The 17,360-nt window shown below is 42.3% G+C and overlaps 1 protein-coding gene across 1 annotated transcript; it reads left to right on the plus strand.

The window, feature by feature from the left end:
- Positions 1-693: 693 nt before the first annotated feature.
- On the plus strand, positions 694-14,782 carry ttc21b (tetratricopeptide repeat domain 21B). Its single transcript, XM_084161770.1, has 29 exons — positions 694-909; positions 1,521-1,650; positions 2,304-2,414; positions 2,509-2,675; positions 2,975-3,097; positions 3,511-3,668; positions 4,374-4,458; positions 6,392-6,490; positions 6,764-6,956; positions 7,111-7,208; positions 7,718-7,918; positions 8,231-8,360; positions 8,475-8,632; positions 8,729-8,953; positions 9,220-9,458; positions 9,951-10,023; positions 10,293-10,403; positions 10,743-10,881; positions 11,033-11,139; positions 11,326-11,514; positions 11,831-11,941; positions 12,032-12,113; positions 12,287-12,437; positions 12,518-12,679; positions 13,236-13,431; positions 13,790-14,014; positions 14,094-14,214; positions 14,308-14,375; positions 14,503-14,782. The coding sequence occupies exons 1-29, from the start codon at positions 877-879 to the stop codon at positions 14,578-14,580; spliced, it is 3,963 nt and encodes a 1,320-aa protein (XP_084017896.1). The 5' UTR covers positions 694-876; the 3' UTR covers positions 14,581-14,782.
- The last annotated feature ends 2,578 nt before the right edge of the window (positions 14,783-17,360 follow it).

Genomic DNA, 17,360 nt, shown 5'->3' on the forward strand with positions numbered 1-17,360 from the left:
TAGTAGAACATGTTATTACCCCAACCTCATAAAAGTGACACGTTTTAATTCTCGTCAAAAACAACTTTATATCGAAGGAGTGCCTTTGATTTGACATCCTGCACATGCGCAGTTTGGTTCGAGAGACCGTTTGACCCGATGACGTGTTTCTACGTATCAGTTTAGCTACATAAAGTCGCCATGACATCGCCTACGAGTGTGATCGGGAATTTATTTTGGACAAGCGGCTTTTGTCTATCTTCATACTGTACTGTCTTTGATTAAACTATGTGGGCGGACCGTCTTCCGTTTGCCTACCAACGAAATGACACTCCTCGACCACTGGTCGTCACTAGTTACCACAGCCACAAAGTCATAGACCCCGCCCATTTCTACAATTTCTCTTCAAAAAAAAACATTCATGAATTTTACGATAACGTTATAGCCATTTTTACTTTGTGGCTGTGGTAACTAATGTAAACCTCGACCACTTATTATCGGTTTCCGGGTCATAGACTAAAGATGGGAACCTAGGTCACTTTTGTACAAACGAGAAAACCCCACAAAGTAGCCACAAGCGTCCTCTTCTCACAGCCATTGTGCCAGAGAACCACAAAAGCTGCGTGCGGGTGGGGTCAGTATTTTATATTCAGCGTGCTTGGAGCGCCACCTTGTGAAACATTACTGTTAAACCAATGATTTTCAACTTCCTCTACCATTTAAAAATGGCGGCGGTGGTTGTCAAGTAAACGAAAGACGCTTACTGGTGTTTGCAAGATGGCCAAAATTGAGCTATAATCGGTTTCTATCTTGCTTTTTGAGAGTACATGCGGCTGCAGTATTCAGTGAAACATTTACGCTCTATTTCATTGCTGCGGTTTGAGGTGAAACATTGTCATGGCAGAAATGGAGGATGAAGAGTCAACGCTGGTAAGTTGTAGTGTTGCACTGTACCAATTTCTCTATGTACTGAGACATGTTCACATCAATATATACAATAAAGAAACACTTAACCGTGTAACCTGTTTAGCTTGTTTAGAATGTCAAGCTGCAGTGTAGCTTACTTGGTTCTTTCTTTAAAAGTTCTGAAATTAAGAACGCACAGTTTACCTTATCTGCCAGGCAGGATGTTTCTGATGACATGCAAGTGACATTTATCGTAAAAACGTGTAAGATATGTATTTGTCCTCTTAGAATAAGGGGCAAAATATTCAGGATGAAGCTCCTAAGTTATTCATGTTCTGAATGGTCTTATTGATTAGCATATTGGTTAAATTGTTGAATAAACACACGACGTGATATCAGTAATACAGGCCAACTTGCAATGCAACTTTCCAGGAAGCATTGAGGATATTACGGACAAGTATTGTCATGCTGACCATTTGCATTCCAAAATAGTTTTTGTTTTTATCAGCACAATGGTGGTTTACAGCCTACTAAGATTTACTCATGTATTTTATTAAATGTTTTGTTTGATTTGAGCTCTGACATAAATTAAGCTATTTTCTATCACAGCTCTACATTTCATGTTTTGTTCCCAGGCCTTGATGAACTACTATTGCCACGAGAAGTATTTCAATCATGTATTAAATGCTGCAGCTGTGGCACAGAAGAAATTCAGCAATGATCCAATCTTCAGCTTTTTCCATGCCTACAGCATCCTGATGCAAGGTAAAGGAGGACTCCATTGCTTAGTTTGAAACAATCAAATAAAGTAGCTACAGGGAGGCCCAAATGTATTTGTTTTTTGGCTCTATACTCCAGCATCCTGGATTTGAAATGATACAACTAACGGTATGGGGTTAAATTGCAGACTGTCATGTTTAGTTTGAGGGTAATTTCAGGTTAACCTTTTAGAAATTGCAGCATTTTTTGTACATAGTTCGATATAGCCAATTTAGACTTTGCAGCTGGCCCATCTAGCGGAAATAGCTAAGTTCTGCATCCAGGGCAAGATTCATGACAATAAATGCCAACCTGCGTCATTTTGGAGTCACTTTTATTGTAAATAAGAATATAGACTTCTAGTCATTGCACTAACGCTAGTTAGTATTGTCTCACAAAACTACCCCTAACTTCCTTCATACTGGACACAGAGACATCAAAATGGTATCCACAAGTTCATCTGACTCTGGGGAAGTAGATAAATGGCATCGATGCCAAAACACCGAAGTATCCCTTTAACCTCATAGTCATTGTATCATTTAAAATCCAAAGTGCTGGAGTACAGAGACAAATCAACAAAAAATGTGACACTGTCCAAATACTTTTGGACCTGTATATCTGTTTCTTGTAATATCAGTGATTTATATGTTTCGTTTTAGATCAAATTCAGGAAGCCATCCATGAGTTTGAGACGATAAAAGACAGAAGAGATGTGTCTCTCTGCACATTCATGGCTCTTGTTTATGCTGAAAAGAAAAGGCCAAACCCAGGTAAACCCATATTTGTCTTGATCCATGTTTATGTCTCTGGGTATTTTTCTGTAGCTGAATCTACTATACACTTAACTTTTTGTGTTGATTGCAGATCGAGATGTCATTCAGGAACTGGATGCCAAGGTGAAAGAGGACCGTAAAAGTGCAACACCTAAGGGTCTCTACTACGCTGGGATGTTCCTCTGGCTTCTGGGACGAAATGACAAAGCAAGGGAATACATAGAGAGGATGATCAAAATCTCTAATGGTTCCAGAGAAGTGAGTTTTGTGAGAATGTGTTTCTCTCAAATTGTAACAAAGATTTTATTTTTATTTTGAAGATGCATTTGCAAAAATGTACAAAGTCTGCAAGTGCCACTGTACACATACCTTAAACAGTTAAATTGATGAAATTATGCCCACGCTATGGCAATATAGGGTTGCCTAGGGATGGCCTTTGTCATCACTAGGCTATTTGAGAACTTTCTTTAGAAGCATTTTGAGTGGAATGACTAGAAAACCAGGTAGATTTATTTGTGTCTACCCTTATAACATTTGGATTCATGTCTGTTGTTCAGGGGATTATCCTAAAAGGCTGGATAGATCTGACCTCTGGTAAGGATGCATATGCCAAGAAGGCTGGGAAATACTTTGACGAAGGCCTGAAAGAGAAAGCAGACGTTTTCGCTCTGATGGGAAAGGTAAGAAGGGCACAATTCACTTGCAATGAGAAGAGATGTTAAGATATTGGAGACATTGTTGAGGTCTCTGTCACTTCTCATATTTCATGTGGCACCTAGTTATTGTGCCTCAATGATAATCCCCCATAGTGCTGGATTTTCTGTATCCCACAAAGTCACTGGGATGTCCGAGTCTAGTATTCACTAACACAATCTGTTTCTCAATTTGTACCATATCTTGAATATTGAATGGACCATTTTGAAATGCCAATGCTCTATGTTGCCTTATCTGTGGTAATACAGTGAGACCAATTACTACCTTGCTATCTTTTGCTCTTTGTGGAGAGTAATTAGCTTTTGAAACAGATGTACAACAGTGCGTTTTACTTTCCCTCGACATGTCCATAAATTGTATGATCTTTTGTCTGTTTCAGGCACATTACTATGAGTATCGGCATAATTATTCCGGAGCTTTGGAGACAGTCAACCAAGTGATTGTTAGTTTCCCTGGGTTCCTTCCTGCCTTTATCAAGAAGATGAAGCTTCTATTGACCCTGCAGGACTGGGAGCAAACTGTAGATGCAGCACAGAGGTATAGTATCTCATATTAGAGGTGATTTTGCTCTAGAATTTCTGTTTTCTTGTTTCTTAAGTTAATGATACTGGAAATAATAGCTGGCTTTAATCTTAGTTTGTAAAGATTTGTTTGGATCAAATAAATACTTAAATTGATGGATTTGGTCAGTCAATAGCAGCCATATAAAGAACGAGCCAGTCAGCCTTTGCAAGTGGCCCGTATTCAAGTGCAAATGAAAAATGGAGCGTGATGCCTGGAACCAGTGGCGTAATGACTGAGCCATTGTTCCTGACTGCTCGCCCGCTGGACCCTGGCCAGAGCCAGGGAATATAAAAAGACTTTTGAGCTGAAGCGCTAGAGCCACACGTTTCCCGGGATGCACTTCTCCAGGTTCTATGAACTGCAGGAAGGAGGATCACTCAGGTGGAGCCCGTTTCTAAGGGGACTAAGCCCAAGGCCAGAGCCACTGGTTTAGCCCTGCTGAGCCGTAGCTCTTTGAAGAGGAATGGACACATGCAGTGCAAAGTCCGGCACTCTCTTTTTTTCTCATTGTCTAAGTGGGTGTTCTTCCATAGATTGTATTCTCTCCCTTCCTCCAGCCGTGTCGTGCATATAAGCCATCATGGGAAGAAACAAATACAATACTCTGACCACCACATTTTCATTAGCATCAAACAAACAGTGCTGATCATTAAAGAGATTTTTCCTGTCCCATTCTAGGCTCTTGCAGAGGGATAAAAACAACCTAGAAGCCCTGAGAATGCTCGCTCTTCACTCCTTATGCAGAGAGGGGGACATCACAGAGGTAATTTCCAAACATTAAGCGTTAAAGGGATAGTTTGGGATTTTGGCAATTAATAAATGTGTATATATATATATATACAGTGAGGGAAAAAAGTATTTGATCCCCTGCTGATTTTGTACGTTTGCCCACTGACAAAGACATGATCAGTCTATAATTTTAATGGTAGGTTTATTTGAAATGTGAGAGACAGAATAACAACAAAAAAATCCAGAAAAACGCATGTCAAAAATGTTATAAATTGATTTGCATTTTAATGAGGGAAATAAGTATTTGACCCCCTCTCAATCAGAAAGATTTCTGGCTCCCAGGTGTCTTTTATACATGTAACGAGCTGAGATTAGGAGCACACTCTTATAGGGAGTGCTCCTAATCTCAGCTTGTTACCTGTATAAAAGACACCTGTCCTCAGAAGCAATCAATCAGATTCCAAACTCTCCACCATGGCCAAGACCAAAGAGCTCTCCAAGGATGTCAGAGACAAGATTGTAGACCTACACAAGGCTGGAATGGGCTACAAGACCATCGCCAAGCAGCTTGGTGAGAAGGTGACAACAGTTGGTGCGATTATTCGCAAATGGAAGAAACACAAAATAACTGTCAATCTCCCTCGGCCTGGGGCTCCATGCAAGATCTCACCTCATGGAGTTGCAATGATCATGAGAACGGTGAGGAATCAGCCCAGAACTACACGGGAGGATCTTGTCAATGATCTCAAGGCAGCTGGGACCATAGTCACCAAGAAAACAATTGGTAACACACTACGCCGTGAAGGACTGAAATCCTGCAGCGCCCGCAAGGTCCCCCTGCTCAAGAAAGCACATATACAGGCCCATCTGAAGTTTGCCAATGAACATCTAAATGATTCAGAGGAGAACTGGGTGAAAGTGTTGTGGTCAGATGAGACCAAAATCGAGCTCTTTGGCATCAACTCAACTTGCCATGTTTGGAGAAGGAGGAATGCTGCCTATGACCCCAAGAACACCATCCCCACCGTCAAACATGGAGGTGGAAACATTATGCTTTGGGGGTGTTTTTCTGCTAAGGGGACCGGACAACTTCACCGCATCAAAGGGACGATGGACGGGGCCATGTACCGTCAAATCTTGGGTGAGAACCTCCTTCCCTCAGCCAGGGCATTGAAAATGGGTTGTGGATGGGTATTCCAGCATGACAATGACCCAAAACACACGGCCAAGGCAACAAAGGAGTGGCTCAAGAAGAAGCACATTAAGGTCCTGGAGTGGCCTAGCCAGTCTCCAGACCTTAATCCCATAGAAAATCTGTGGAGGGAGCTGAAGGTTCGAGTTGCCAAACGTCAGCCTCGAAACCTTAATGACTTGGAGAAGATCTGCAAAGAGGAGTGGAACAAAATCCCTCCTGAGATGTGTGCAAACCTGGTGACCAACTACAAGAAACGTCTGACCTCTGTCATTGCCAACAAGGGTTTTGCCACCAAGTACTAAGTCATGTTTTGCAGAGGGGTCAAATACTTATTTCCCTCATTAAAATGCAAATCAATTTATAACATTTTTGACATGCGTTTTTCTGGATTTTTTTGTTGTTATTCTGTCTCTCACTGTTCAAATAAACCTACCATTAAAATTATAGACTGATAATTTCTTTGTCAGTGGGCAAACGTACAAAATCAGCAGGGGATCAAATACTTTTTTCCCTCACTGTGTATATATATATATATATCCCCAGAGTCAGATGAACTCATGGATACAATTTTTATGTCTCTGCGTCCAGTATGAAGGAAGTTAGAGGTAGTTTCGTGAGCCACTGCTAACTAGCATTAGCACAAAGACTGGAAGTCTTTGGGATCAGCTAGCATGCACTTCCTCCTGTCGCCACACAACTACGTGTGAATGGTAAATAATGATTTCCATGATGTGTACGTGGTCAAGTGGGATACCCTTTTTACTTTTGGCAGTCCGTAAACCTGCTCTCAAATCTGGTCAGCAACTTGGACGCCCAAGAGCCTCACAGCCCAGAGCTTTTCTACGGGATGTCCTTGGCTTTCACACGGGTGGTAAGACTCATTTGATTTATTATTAGAGTGTATTGCATCTTCAGGATGCCCAGCCCACATGGGCTTATAAGATACTGTATTTAGTGTTTGTTTAATGCTTTTCGATAAATGTTTTTACATGGAAGCTACTGTGACTAGGTTTCACCTCTGAAGAGATCGAGAACCCCTTCACTTCACCTTGTAACATTACAACAGTCCCTGAACCAGTACATGACATGTTTGACATGAGGTATACACAAAGTATAAACTTACTCTAATGTTGTCATTTACTAGTGTGGAAGAAATGATAAAGTGATTCAGCAGACTCACATCATGGTGGACAGAGCCTTCTCCCAAGCCCAAGGGGATTCTGATCTGGCCACAGAGCTGGGCTACCAGTTGGTTCTGCAGGGAAGAATCAAAGAGGCTATGAAGTGGTACAAGACTGCCATGACCCTGGACGAAACAAGTGTCTCCGCTTTGACAGGTGAGACGGGTTACCCTGATTGTTTAGACATATGCCGTAGATCTCTAACTTTAGCTGTAATGTAGCAATGCATGTAATTCTATACCTATATCTATAAACGAATAATGAAGTTGTAGATTGTAAAAACATCTGATCTGTAATTCTGTATTTCCAGGTATTATCAGGTGCCAACTGATCGAGGGACACCTAGAGGATGCAGAGCAACAGCTGGAGTTTCTCACAGAGATCCAGCAGTCTATTGGGAAATCAGGGGTAAGGCTGATAGAGGAAAGATATTGCTCTGTTCAATCCAGTCCAAAGGCCTAGCCAAAGTAATACTTTTTTTTATTCTACTTTTGACATTTATATCTAGTGTTTGGTCATCAAGTGAAGCCTAGTAGGCTTTTGGAAAGCTTTTTGTTTAGGTGATGGTAGTTCTTTAGAAATTCGTGGGCTTTCCTGTGTTTGCTAAGCCCTTAACAGTGACATTAGCTTGGATAAGTAACCACTGAGTAACAGCTGGTCCTGTGGATCTTAAGTATTATAGGGGAGACTCTGGGTACATTCCAAATGGCACCTTATTCCCTTTATAGTGCACTATAAAGGCCCATAGGGCCCTGGTCAAAAGTAGTGCACTATATAGGTAATAGGATGCCATTTGGGACTAACCCTCTGCTGTACCCTGGTACTACAATCCATGTTGTCTTAGAGCTGCCCTACTGAGCTGAATACTGTTGTGTGAACCTGGTGACACCCTTGGCTTGCTCTCTCCTCTCTGTCAGGAGCTGCTGTACCTGCGCGCCGTGCTGGCTGTGAAGAAACACAGGCCACAGGACGAGGTCACCAACCTGCTGAACGATGCCGTGGACACCCACTTCTCCACACTGCAGAGCCTGCCGCTGGGGGTGGACTACTTTGAGAAGCTCAACCCTGACTTCCTGCTGGAGATTGTCAAGGAGTACATAGCACTCTGTCCTGCTAAGGTCAGTCTGGAGAGAGATGTCTATGGATACATTTGTTCAATACATATTTTAAGGCTTTATTATAAGGGGCTATAGATAAGGAGAGGAGAGAAAGGTGGAAGGATCGACTTGGGGATTGAACCCCGGTCTCCGGTGGGGGGGCTCTGCATATCTACGGATGCATTTATAGAGATTACTGTCAGTAATTTTTGACACCACATTTACTAAGAAACAATACAAAGAAGTTGTCACGGGTCGTAAATTGACTTTTAGCCCCGTCATGGCATTCATCGTGGTCTTGATCGAAGTCCATTGTTATCATGTGTGTGTTAGCCTCCAGCCCAGGGCCAGCCTCCTGCCCCTCAGCTCCAACACTGTGCCTCTGTGTTGGACACTGTGGTCAAGATAATACCTGGACTCCTACAAGGTGTCTTCCTATTGGCCAAAGTCAGGTTTCAGTCAGGTGAGTTTCAACTGAATTGCATGTGACAGAATTCTGCTCTGTTTTCATGCCAAGTTGTTCTCAACATGGATGACAACAATTCATGGGTTTGATGGCAATGCTGATATCCTTTAGGTGACATTGACTCTGCTCAGAGCAGCCTCCAACACTGCCTGGACCAGTGTCCCTCCCATGCTGAGGCCCACCTGCTCATGGCACAGATCCACCTCTTACAAGGCAACTACAAGCTCTCCTCCCAGTCTCTGGAGCTCTGCCTCAGCCACAACTTTGCGGTAAGACCAGCATTTCAGATGAACGTGATATTAGATCAAACAGAACTGTTATGGGAACATCATCCTCTAATAACTCTGTGTGCTGCACCCTGCCAGGTCCGAGAGCACCCTGTGTATCACCTTATAAAGGCCCAGGGCCAGAAGAAGATGGGGGAGCTCCAAGAGGCCATCCAGACTCTGCAGATGGCCATGATCCTGCCGGGGGTCCGCAGGGCCGGGGCCTCAGCCAAGTCCAAGAACAAGAAGGTGGAGCTGAGCTCTGCTGACTGTGTATCCGTGTTCCTGGAACTCGCCGAGGCCCTCTGGCTCAATGGAGAACAGGTAAGGGAACATGGAGAGAACAAGCTCAGCAACAGAGAGTATTATTCAATATAACTTGAGTTATGCTGGCCTTTCTAGGAACTGTGTACTTTCCAGGAACTCATGAGATGCAGATAGGGGTCTTTGCACTGAGAACATACATACTCCATATTTTATTGTACTTACATTCCCGGTAGTGTTTGTCCATTCTCTTCTGTCTCAGTCATGTCGTTGCCCAGTGTTGAACAGTGAAGTCTGATTTCATGAACGTGGGTTTGACGTTTCAGCACGAAGCCGCCAAAGTGATGCAAGACGCCATCAACGAGTTCTCAGGCACTCCTGAGGAGCTGCGTGTCACCATCGCCAACGCTGACCTGGCTCTGCTGCGTGGCGACACCGAGCTTGCGCTGAGCATGCTCAGAAACATTACCCCTGAGCAGCCCTACTATATCCAGGCCAAGGAGAAGATGGCCGACATATATCTGAATCACAGGAAAGAGAAGCGCCTCTATGCCAGTTGTTACAGGTCAGGAACAACACGGCATTATAGAAAAGGCTATAGTCTGACCGTTAGGCACACAAACTGTTCACTAATGGTGTTTGACATCTAGCTTAGGGTAACAAATAGTTTATTACTACTTTAAACCACGTCTCTTATCCAGTGCACTAACCACATCCCCCATTGCTGTCAGCCCACCCACCCATGCCATAGCAGCAGTCAGGCCATAACAGTATCCAGGCCAAAAGTTCACAGCAAATCAAGTGTACATATTCAACTTTATCCACTCATGCAGCAAGGCTGTAATGTGCAAAGCTGCCTGCAGTGTCTAGAAGTGAGCCGAAGGTCCTTACCCTCATCTCTGATACTGTACTTGTGTTGATAGGATTTTCCACACAGAGACCCCACTGGGAAGCCATTAGGCATGCGTGAACCTCAGAGCACACCCATGTCTGTATAATGTGATACTGTAATGTCTAGAATAAGATTCAATGTGATCTTTTTCCCCTCTTTCCTCAGAGAATTAGTGGAGAAGCTTCCCAGTCCTCATACATATATTTTACTTGGGGATGCTTATGTGAATATCCAAGAGGTAGGTATGAAATTGAATATAGATTAATCTCGTTGTTGGCCAAAACAAGGTAATGCAAGGCTTGCATGGTTTTGGGGTATTTTTCAGTAGTGTGTTCACAGGAAGTAGTATTATGCAATGTTTTCTTCAATCAGGCAAATATTTATAAAGATACAATGCACAGATGTTTGCTATCTTCCTTCATGACTCCCTCACTGAGAAATGTTGAATCGTCACAGTTAATGTTCGGTACAGCTGAACGTCACAAAGTCAAGTCTGTTTATCCGCAGCCAGAGAAGGCCATCGAGATCTACGAACAGGCTCTGAAGAAAAACCCCAAAGATGGAGCTCTGGCCAGCAAGATTGGGAAAGCTCTTGTCAAGACTCACAATTACGTCAAGGTTTGTATACTAACTAGGGAGCTACACTGAGGCGTCGGGAAAACAGTAGCTGCTACACTGGATGTGTAACTTTTTGCCGTACAAGCCACTTCATCAAGTGTTCTCGGGAGTGAGGCGCACATCAAATTATTACAAATAAATCCAGAGCGTAATTTTACGCTAAGCAATGCGATCCTCTCACAGCCGTGCTCCTTACTCCCAGGTTTCATTGAAATAAATTGGAGTGTCTTAGGCTCTGCAAAAGTTACGTGTCCAGTGTAGCAGGCCTGTAAGAAAAAAACATTCAAAGATCAATCTATAGTAGTCATTAGCTATATGATTCACCTCTGTTATTCACAGGCAATCAATTACTATGAAGCTGCTCTGAAGACTGAGCAGCAGAACTTCCTGCGATATGACCTGGCTGAACTGCTTATGAAGATGAGACAGTACGAGAGGTGCGAGAAAGTTTTACAAGAGGCGCTCGCCCATGACCCAGGTAAGCTGGACATCATTGCAACAATTTTGAACATTTTGTATGTTAAATTCTATGTTTTGTTGTTGGTCATAAATTACAATGATAATACATAGTTACTTATGTAGCGCTTTTCCAACTTCTCACTCTTGTCGCCTTGTGTTGTTTTGTCTAGTAAATGAGCTGCCGTCGCTAACCGATGATTGTCGCTATCTGGTCCTGTTGGCCAAGATCCAAGGCAAGGTTGACAAAAACGAGGATGCTTTACTTTCCTTGCAAAGAGTAAGTCTTCTGATATTGTAAAAGCCATTCTGCTAAGCAATGAGAGAAACTGAAATAACTGAAATATATTATTATGATAATTTCTAAGATTGAAAATCTGTCAAGGTCTCCCCTAAAATACATGCATAATTCACAACATTGCTATTTCTTAGCTATACTCTGAACCCAGACTTGTGTTTCTTTTAGGCCCGGGATGTGCAGGCCAAGGTGTTGAAGCGGGTGCAGTTGGAGCAGCCAGACGCTGTCTCCATGCAGAAGCAGCTCGCTGCAGAGATCTGTGGCGAGATCGCTAAACACTACACAAGTCTTAGAGGCTATGAGAGAGCAGTGAAATTCTACAAAGAAGCTCTTGTCTATTGTGAGAGTGATGGCAAGGTCGGTGCAGCTGAATCAAACCTTCAGTGTGTGTGCTCCCTGCAGCTGTATTTGTGAATCCCTAGCATCCTTTTTTCCCCCTCTCTGTGCTGTTTTTGTATTTTCTAATTTGCTTATTACGATAGTTTAGCATGTTTGCAATTACTAAATGTTTATAATTACATTAAAATCTATTTTTAACAATGTGTAAATGTGTGTTTAATGCCAGCAAGGCATACTGCTACATTTGCTCATAGGAAATTATATTATAATTATGATGTTAGAAGGTAATCGGTTAACAAAGTTTAATTCAATTGAATGCTTTCATTGTTACCAGGTGATGCTGGAGCTGGCACGGTTGTACCTCACTCTAGATGATGTGGATGGTTGCCAACAGCAATGCAGTGTCCTTCTGAAGAGTGACCAGGTCAATGAAGATGCAACACTGGTTAGTTATATATGCCATTTCTGTCAAGTCCCAAAGGAAAATCCTATTGTAAAACTTGATTGTTTTACAAACTTCTCTGTTTCCTCGTAGATGATGGCTGACCTGATGTTCAGGAAGCAGGACTATGAGCAAGCCGTTTTCCACTTTCAGCAGCTACTGGAGCGCAAACCAGGTGTGACAGGGCTCTGTTTCTCTTAGGTCTGAATACACAACTTCCCCCCTGAAATAGAATTTAAATGGGGATTTGTAAAGCTTGAAAAGCAGAAGAACCTCAATGTAAATATGCACTGCTGATTTGACCTCCCCTGGATGGGAAGTAATGTCTTTACCATATGTTCCTGCTAGACAACTACCAAACACTGTCACGTCTAATCGACCTGCTGAGGAGAGCTGGGAAGTTAGAGGAAGTTCCCAGGTTTCTGGAGATGGCTGAAAAACATTCCTCCAGGGCCAAGTTTGACCCTGGGTTTAACTACTGCAAAGGACTTTATCTGTGGTAAGTTCATTAATCAAAAGTATCTTTAGCTAGAATGATTATGGTGTCTTTTTAATAATGAAGTTGTAATTGGTGCCCAGGTACACAGGTGAACCCAATGATGGGTTGCGACACTTCAACAAGGCACGGAAAGACAACGACTGGGGTCAGAATGCTGTGTACAACATGATTGAGATCTGTCTTAACCCAGACAATGACACTATGGGAGGAGAAGTCTTTGAGAACCTAGATGGTGACATGGGGTGAGTAACATGTGCAGTAATAGTCATGTCTTTCAATGAACATGTGAATATTAGCTGTGGGGATGTTTTTTTTTTTTATGCTTACAGTGACAATACACTGAGTGTACAACACATTAGTGTACAAAACTCTTTCAATGACATAGACTGACCAGGTGAACGCTGTGATCCCTAATTGATGTCACTTGTTAAATCCACTTCAATCAGTGTAGATGAACAATTTCCCACGTGTATCAAGAATGGTCCACCACCCAAAGGACATCCAGCCGACTTGACACAACTGTGGGAAACATTGGAGTCAACATGAGCCAGCATCACTGTTGAACGCTTTTGACACCTTGTAGAGTCCAAGCCCCGACGAATTGAGGCTGTTCTGAGGTCAAAAGGGGGGAAGGGTGCAACTCAATATTAGGAAGGTGTTCATAATGTTTTGTACACTCAGTGTATATCTTAGCTAAAACACAAATCCTTATGTCCATGTTATTCTTGCTCATTTATCTGGCTGTCAAGTTGTCATTGATGTAAATGCGCTTCATTTTCCATTCTCATCTATGCTCAGGAACTCTACTGAGAAGCAGGAGTCAGAGCAGCTCGCCGTGAGGACAGCAGAGAAGCTCCTGAAGGAGTTAAAGCCCCAGACAGCCGGTGGACACGTCCAACTACGGATCCTAGAGAACTACTGCTTTCTGGCCACCAAGCAGAAAGCCAACGTCGAAAAAGCCCTGAATGTTTTCACAGAGATTGCAAACAATGAGGTAAGTCAACTCCAGATGGTGTACATAAGTGTGCTCACACACACCCTTAGAGCAAATCTAACATCACTACGCGGGTGCATTATCTCAGGCTTTCTCTTTGCTTTACACTTTATTGATGCTTACTTTGGAGGTTTTCTTAACAGCTTAGTTATTGAGGAACGTACTATGTATTTAACATAGTAAGATAACTTGTGTAAGAGAATATCCTGTTGCGCAAATAGAATCCTCGCTGACAAGGAAACTTTCTTGTTTGTATTTTTGGATACTCTTGTCTACTTCATAGAAATAGAGAGAAATGTTAGATCTGATTCACCGTAAAACAACACCTAGCTAACCAGAGCTCTCTGTTTTAACTTAGAAGGACCATGTGCCTGCACTGCTAGCCATGGCGACAGCCTACATGATTCTCAAACAAACCCCTCGAGCCAGGAACCAGCTCAAACGCGTAGCTAAGATGAACTGGAGCATTGTTGATGCTGACGAGTTTGAGAAGAGCTGGCTGCTCCTGGCTGACATCTACATCCAGTCAGGGAAATATGACATGGCCGGGGACCTCTTGAAGAGATGCCTTCGCCATAATAAGGTCAATGCATACCCTTGATCAAAACATATCAGAATTAATTTGAGTCACTCACAGTAACAGTCATTGTTAATTTTCACAGTCATGCTGTAAAGCTTATGAATACATGGGCTACATTATGGAGAAGGAGCAGGCATTCCGGGATGCAGCGCTGAACTATGAAATGGCCTGGAAATATGGCAATCAAACGAACCCCACTATAGGTATGTTTAAGGACATCTTGTACTTGCTGCCATTTAGTAATTAGTAATTTAGATATATAACAGTATATTAATATAAGTATGTGTTTGTCCCAGGATACAAGCTTGCATTCAACTACCTGAAAGCAAAGAGGCATGTTGATGCCATAGATGTCTGTCATAAGGTAAGTTGAAATCATAGCTTCACATGTTATTTATGTTGAAATAAGATTTGTGTAAAAATGTGATTTGTTTACGTGTTGTCATTGGATAACATCCTATACATAAACTAAATATTCATGTTTGCTTTAGGTTTTGGATGCGCACCCCAATTATCCAAGGATGAGGAAGGACATCTTGGACAAAGCTCGGGCAGCTTTGCGGTCTTAACATAAATGTATTAGCGAGAGAGAGTGCGTATCTTTTTTGATGTGTTTTGTTGACATGTACTTAGCTAAGTATTTGGATGTAATTATAAAGGGAATGTTGGAGGGATGAGAGACAGTGATTTTTATAAATGTGATTACAATACAAAACACATTGTTAGTGTTTTTCTTACAATACAATAAAAACAGTGCCTCTGTTTCAACACTAAAGAAATACGTATTGCTTTGCAATAAATGTCAGAGTTAAATCTTAATTGTACACCTTATTAACATGTCTGCTCTCCTATATAATGACATGGTGTGTGTGTGTCATTTGGGACACAAACGCGGTCAATTATTTCCAGGTTAATGAATATGAACATCCAACTCAGTGCCACATGGACTCGATCTAGATGTTGTGGTATCATCCACACTGGTGATAGTGTTTTTTTTAAATTATATATACATGGTTGTTACTTTTTAATGAAGGGAAATGCCACTCTAGGAGTTGCCAACTAGACAGCACACTCCCATAAGGAGGTTGAGGCTACTATTAAATATTGACTGCCAAGTCACACACCCGTAAGTCTTGTACCAGTAATGACCCATAACTTGTCATTCAAATGTATTTCTTTCCAAAAGTATTTGCACAGTTATCTATTAAGTTTAGGTTATAAAAACGCCAAGTAGCCTACATTATGCCAATTATCAGTGTAATGACAAATAATATTGAAACGTTCACACACACACACTAATGGAAATTGTATGCAGTGACTATGTTTAGTAAAGCATTGATATTAAGAATCTAGAATGAATATAACACCATTGTTTAGGTTACTTCTGTGTTATGGTCATACAGTGCATTCGGAAAGTATTCAGACGCCTTCCCTTTTAACACATTTTGTTACAGCCTTATTCTAAAATTGATTAAATAAAAAATGTTCCTCATCAATCTACACACAATAACCCATAGTGACAAAGTGAGAACAGGTTTTTAGAAATGTTTGCAAATATATTAAAAATAAAAACAGAAATACCTTATTTATATAAATATTCAGACCCTTTGCTATGAGACTTGAAATTTAGCTCAGGTGCATCCTGTTTCCATTGATCATCCTTGAGATGTTTATACAACTTGATTGGACTCCACCTGTGGTAAATTCAGTTGATTGGACATGATTTGGAAAGGCACACACCTGTCTATATAAGGTCCCACAGTTGACAGTGCATGTCAGAGCAAAAACCAAAGCCATGAGGTCGACGGAATTGTTGTAGAGCTCTGAGACAGGATTGTGTCAAGGCACAGATCTGGGGAAGGGTACAAAAACATTTCTGTAGCATTGAAGGTCCCCAAAAACACAGTGGCCTCCCTCATTCTTAAATGGAAGAAGTTTGGAACCACCAAGACTCTTCCTAGAGCTGGCCAAACTGAACAATCGGGGGAGAAGGGCCTTGGTCAGGGAGTTGACCAAGAACCCGATGGTCACTCTGACAGAGCTTCAGAGTTCCTCTGTGGAGATGGGAGAACCTTTCAGGACAACCATCTCTGCAGCACTCCACCAATCAGGCCTTTATGGTAGAGGGGCCAGACGGAAGCCACTCCTCAGTAAAAGGCACATGACAGCCCGCTTGGAGTTTGCCAAAAGGCACCTAAAGGACTCTCAGACCATGAGAAACAAGATTCTCTGGTCTGATGAAACCAAGATTGAACTCTTTGGCCTGAATGCCAAGTGGCACGTTTGGAGGAAACCTGGCACAATCCCTATGGTGAAGCATGGCGGTGGCAGCATCAGGCTGTGGGGATGTATTTCAGCGGCAGGGACTGGGAGACTAGTCAGGATCGAGGGAAAGATGAACGGAGCAAAGTACAGAGCGATCCTTGATGAAAACCTGCTCCAGAGCGCTCAGGATCACCTTCCAGCAGGACAAGGACCCTAAGCACACAGCCAAGACAACATTCTCTGAATGTCCTTGAGTGGCCCAGCCAGAGCCCGGACTTGAACCCGATCGAACATCTCTGGAGAGACCTGAAAATAGCTGTGCAGCGACGTTCCCCATCCAGCTTGACAGAGCTTGAGAGGATCTGCAGAGAAGAATGGGAGAAACTCCCCAAATACAGGTGTGCCAAGCTTGTAGCCTCATACCCAAGAAGACTTGAGACTGTAATCGCTGCTGAAGGTGCTTCAACAAAGTACTAAGTAAAGGGTCTGAATATTTATTTAAATGTGATATTTCCGTTTTTTATGTTTAATACATTTGCAAAAAATTCTAAACCTGTTTTTGCTTTGACATTATGGGGTATTGTGTGTAGATTTAATCAATTCTAAAATATGGCTGTAACAAATTGTGGAAAAAGTCAAGTGGTCTGAATACTTTCCGAATGCACTTTATTCGCATAAACTATTCGCCTATTTCAACTATGATATATAAGAGACCGACTACTCCTGCATATGAAAAAGTCACTTCCACAACTCGGTGCGATTGTGATGTGTAGGCTAAGTACCAAGAAGGAGAGGAGAACAGTCATGGTGAATTGTGTCCCACGTTGATCCTACTTGAAAAGACTCCTACTGCGCACCGGAGTATTCCTCCTCCGAATGGCTACGGTGTCCACGTCTTATCTTTACGCCCTCAAGCATCGAACACTTTATGAATACCGTCTGCCAGGGGTGACTTGGCAAACAGGAATATGTTGGGATATGTCTCAGAGAGTCCAACATATTCGGTGAGTGGCAGATGTTCACTCATTCCTTTTCTTAAGCCTTGAGATACAAATTCAAGGTTGGACTTTGATTCTATTGTAAA

The sequence above is a fragment of the Coregonus lavaretus genome (assembly GCF_964263955.1).
Source record: "Coregonus lavaretus genome assembly, chromosome: 5".
NCBI lineage: Eukaryota > Metazoa > Chordata > Actinopteri > Salmoniformes > Salmonidae > Coregonus > Coregonus lavaretus.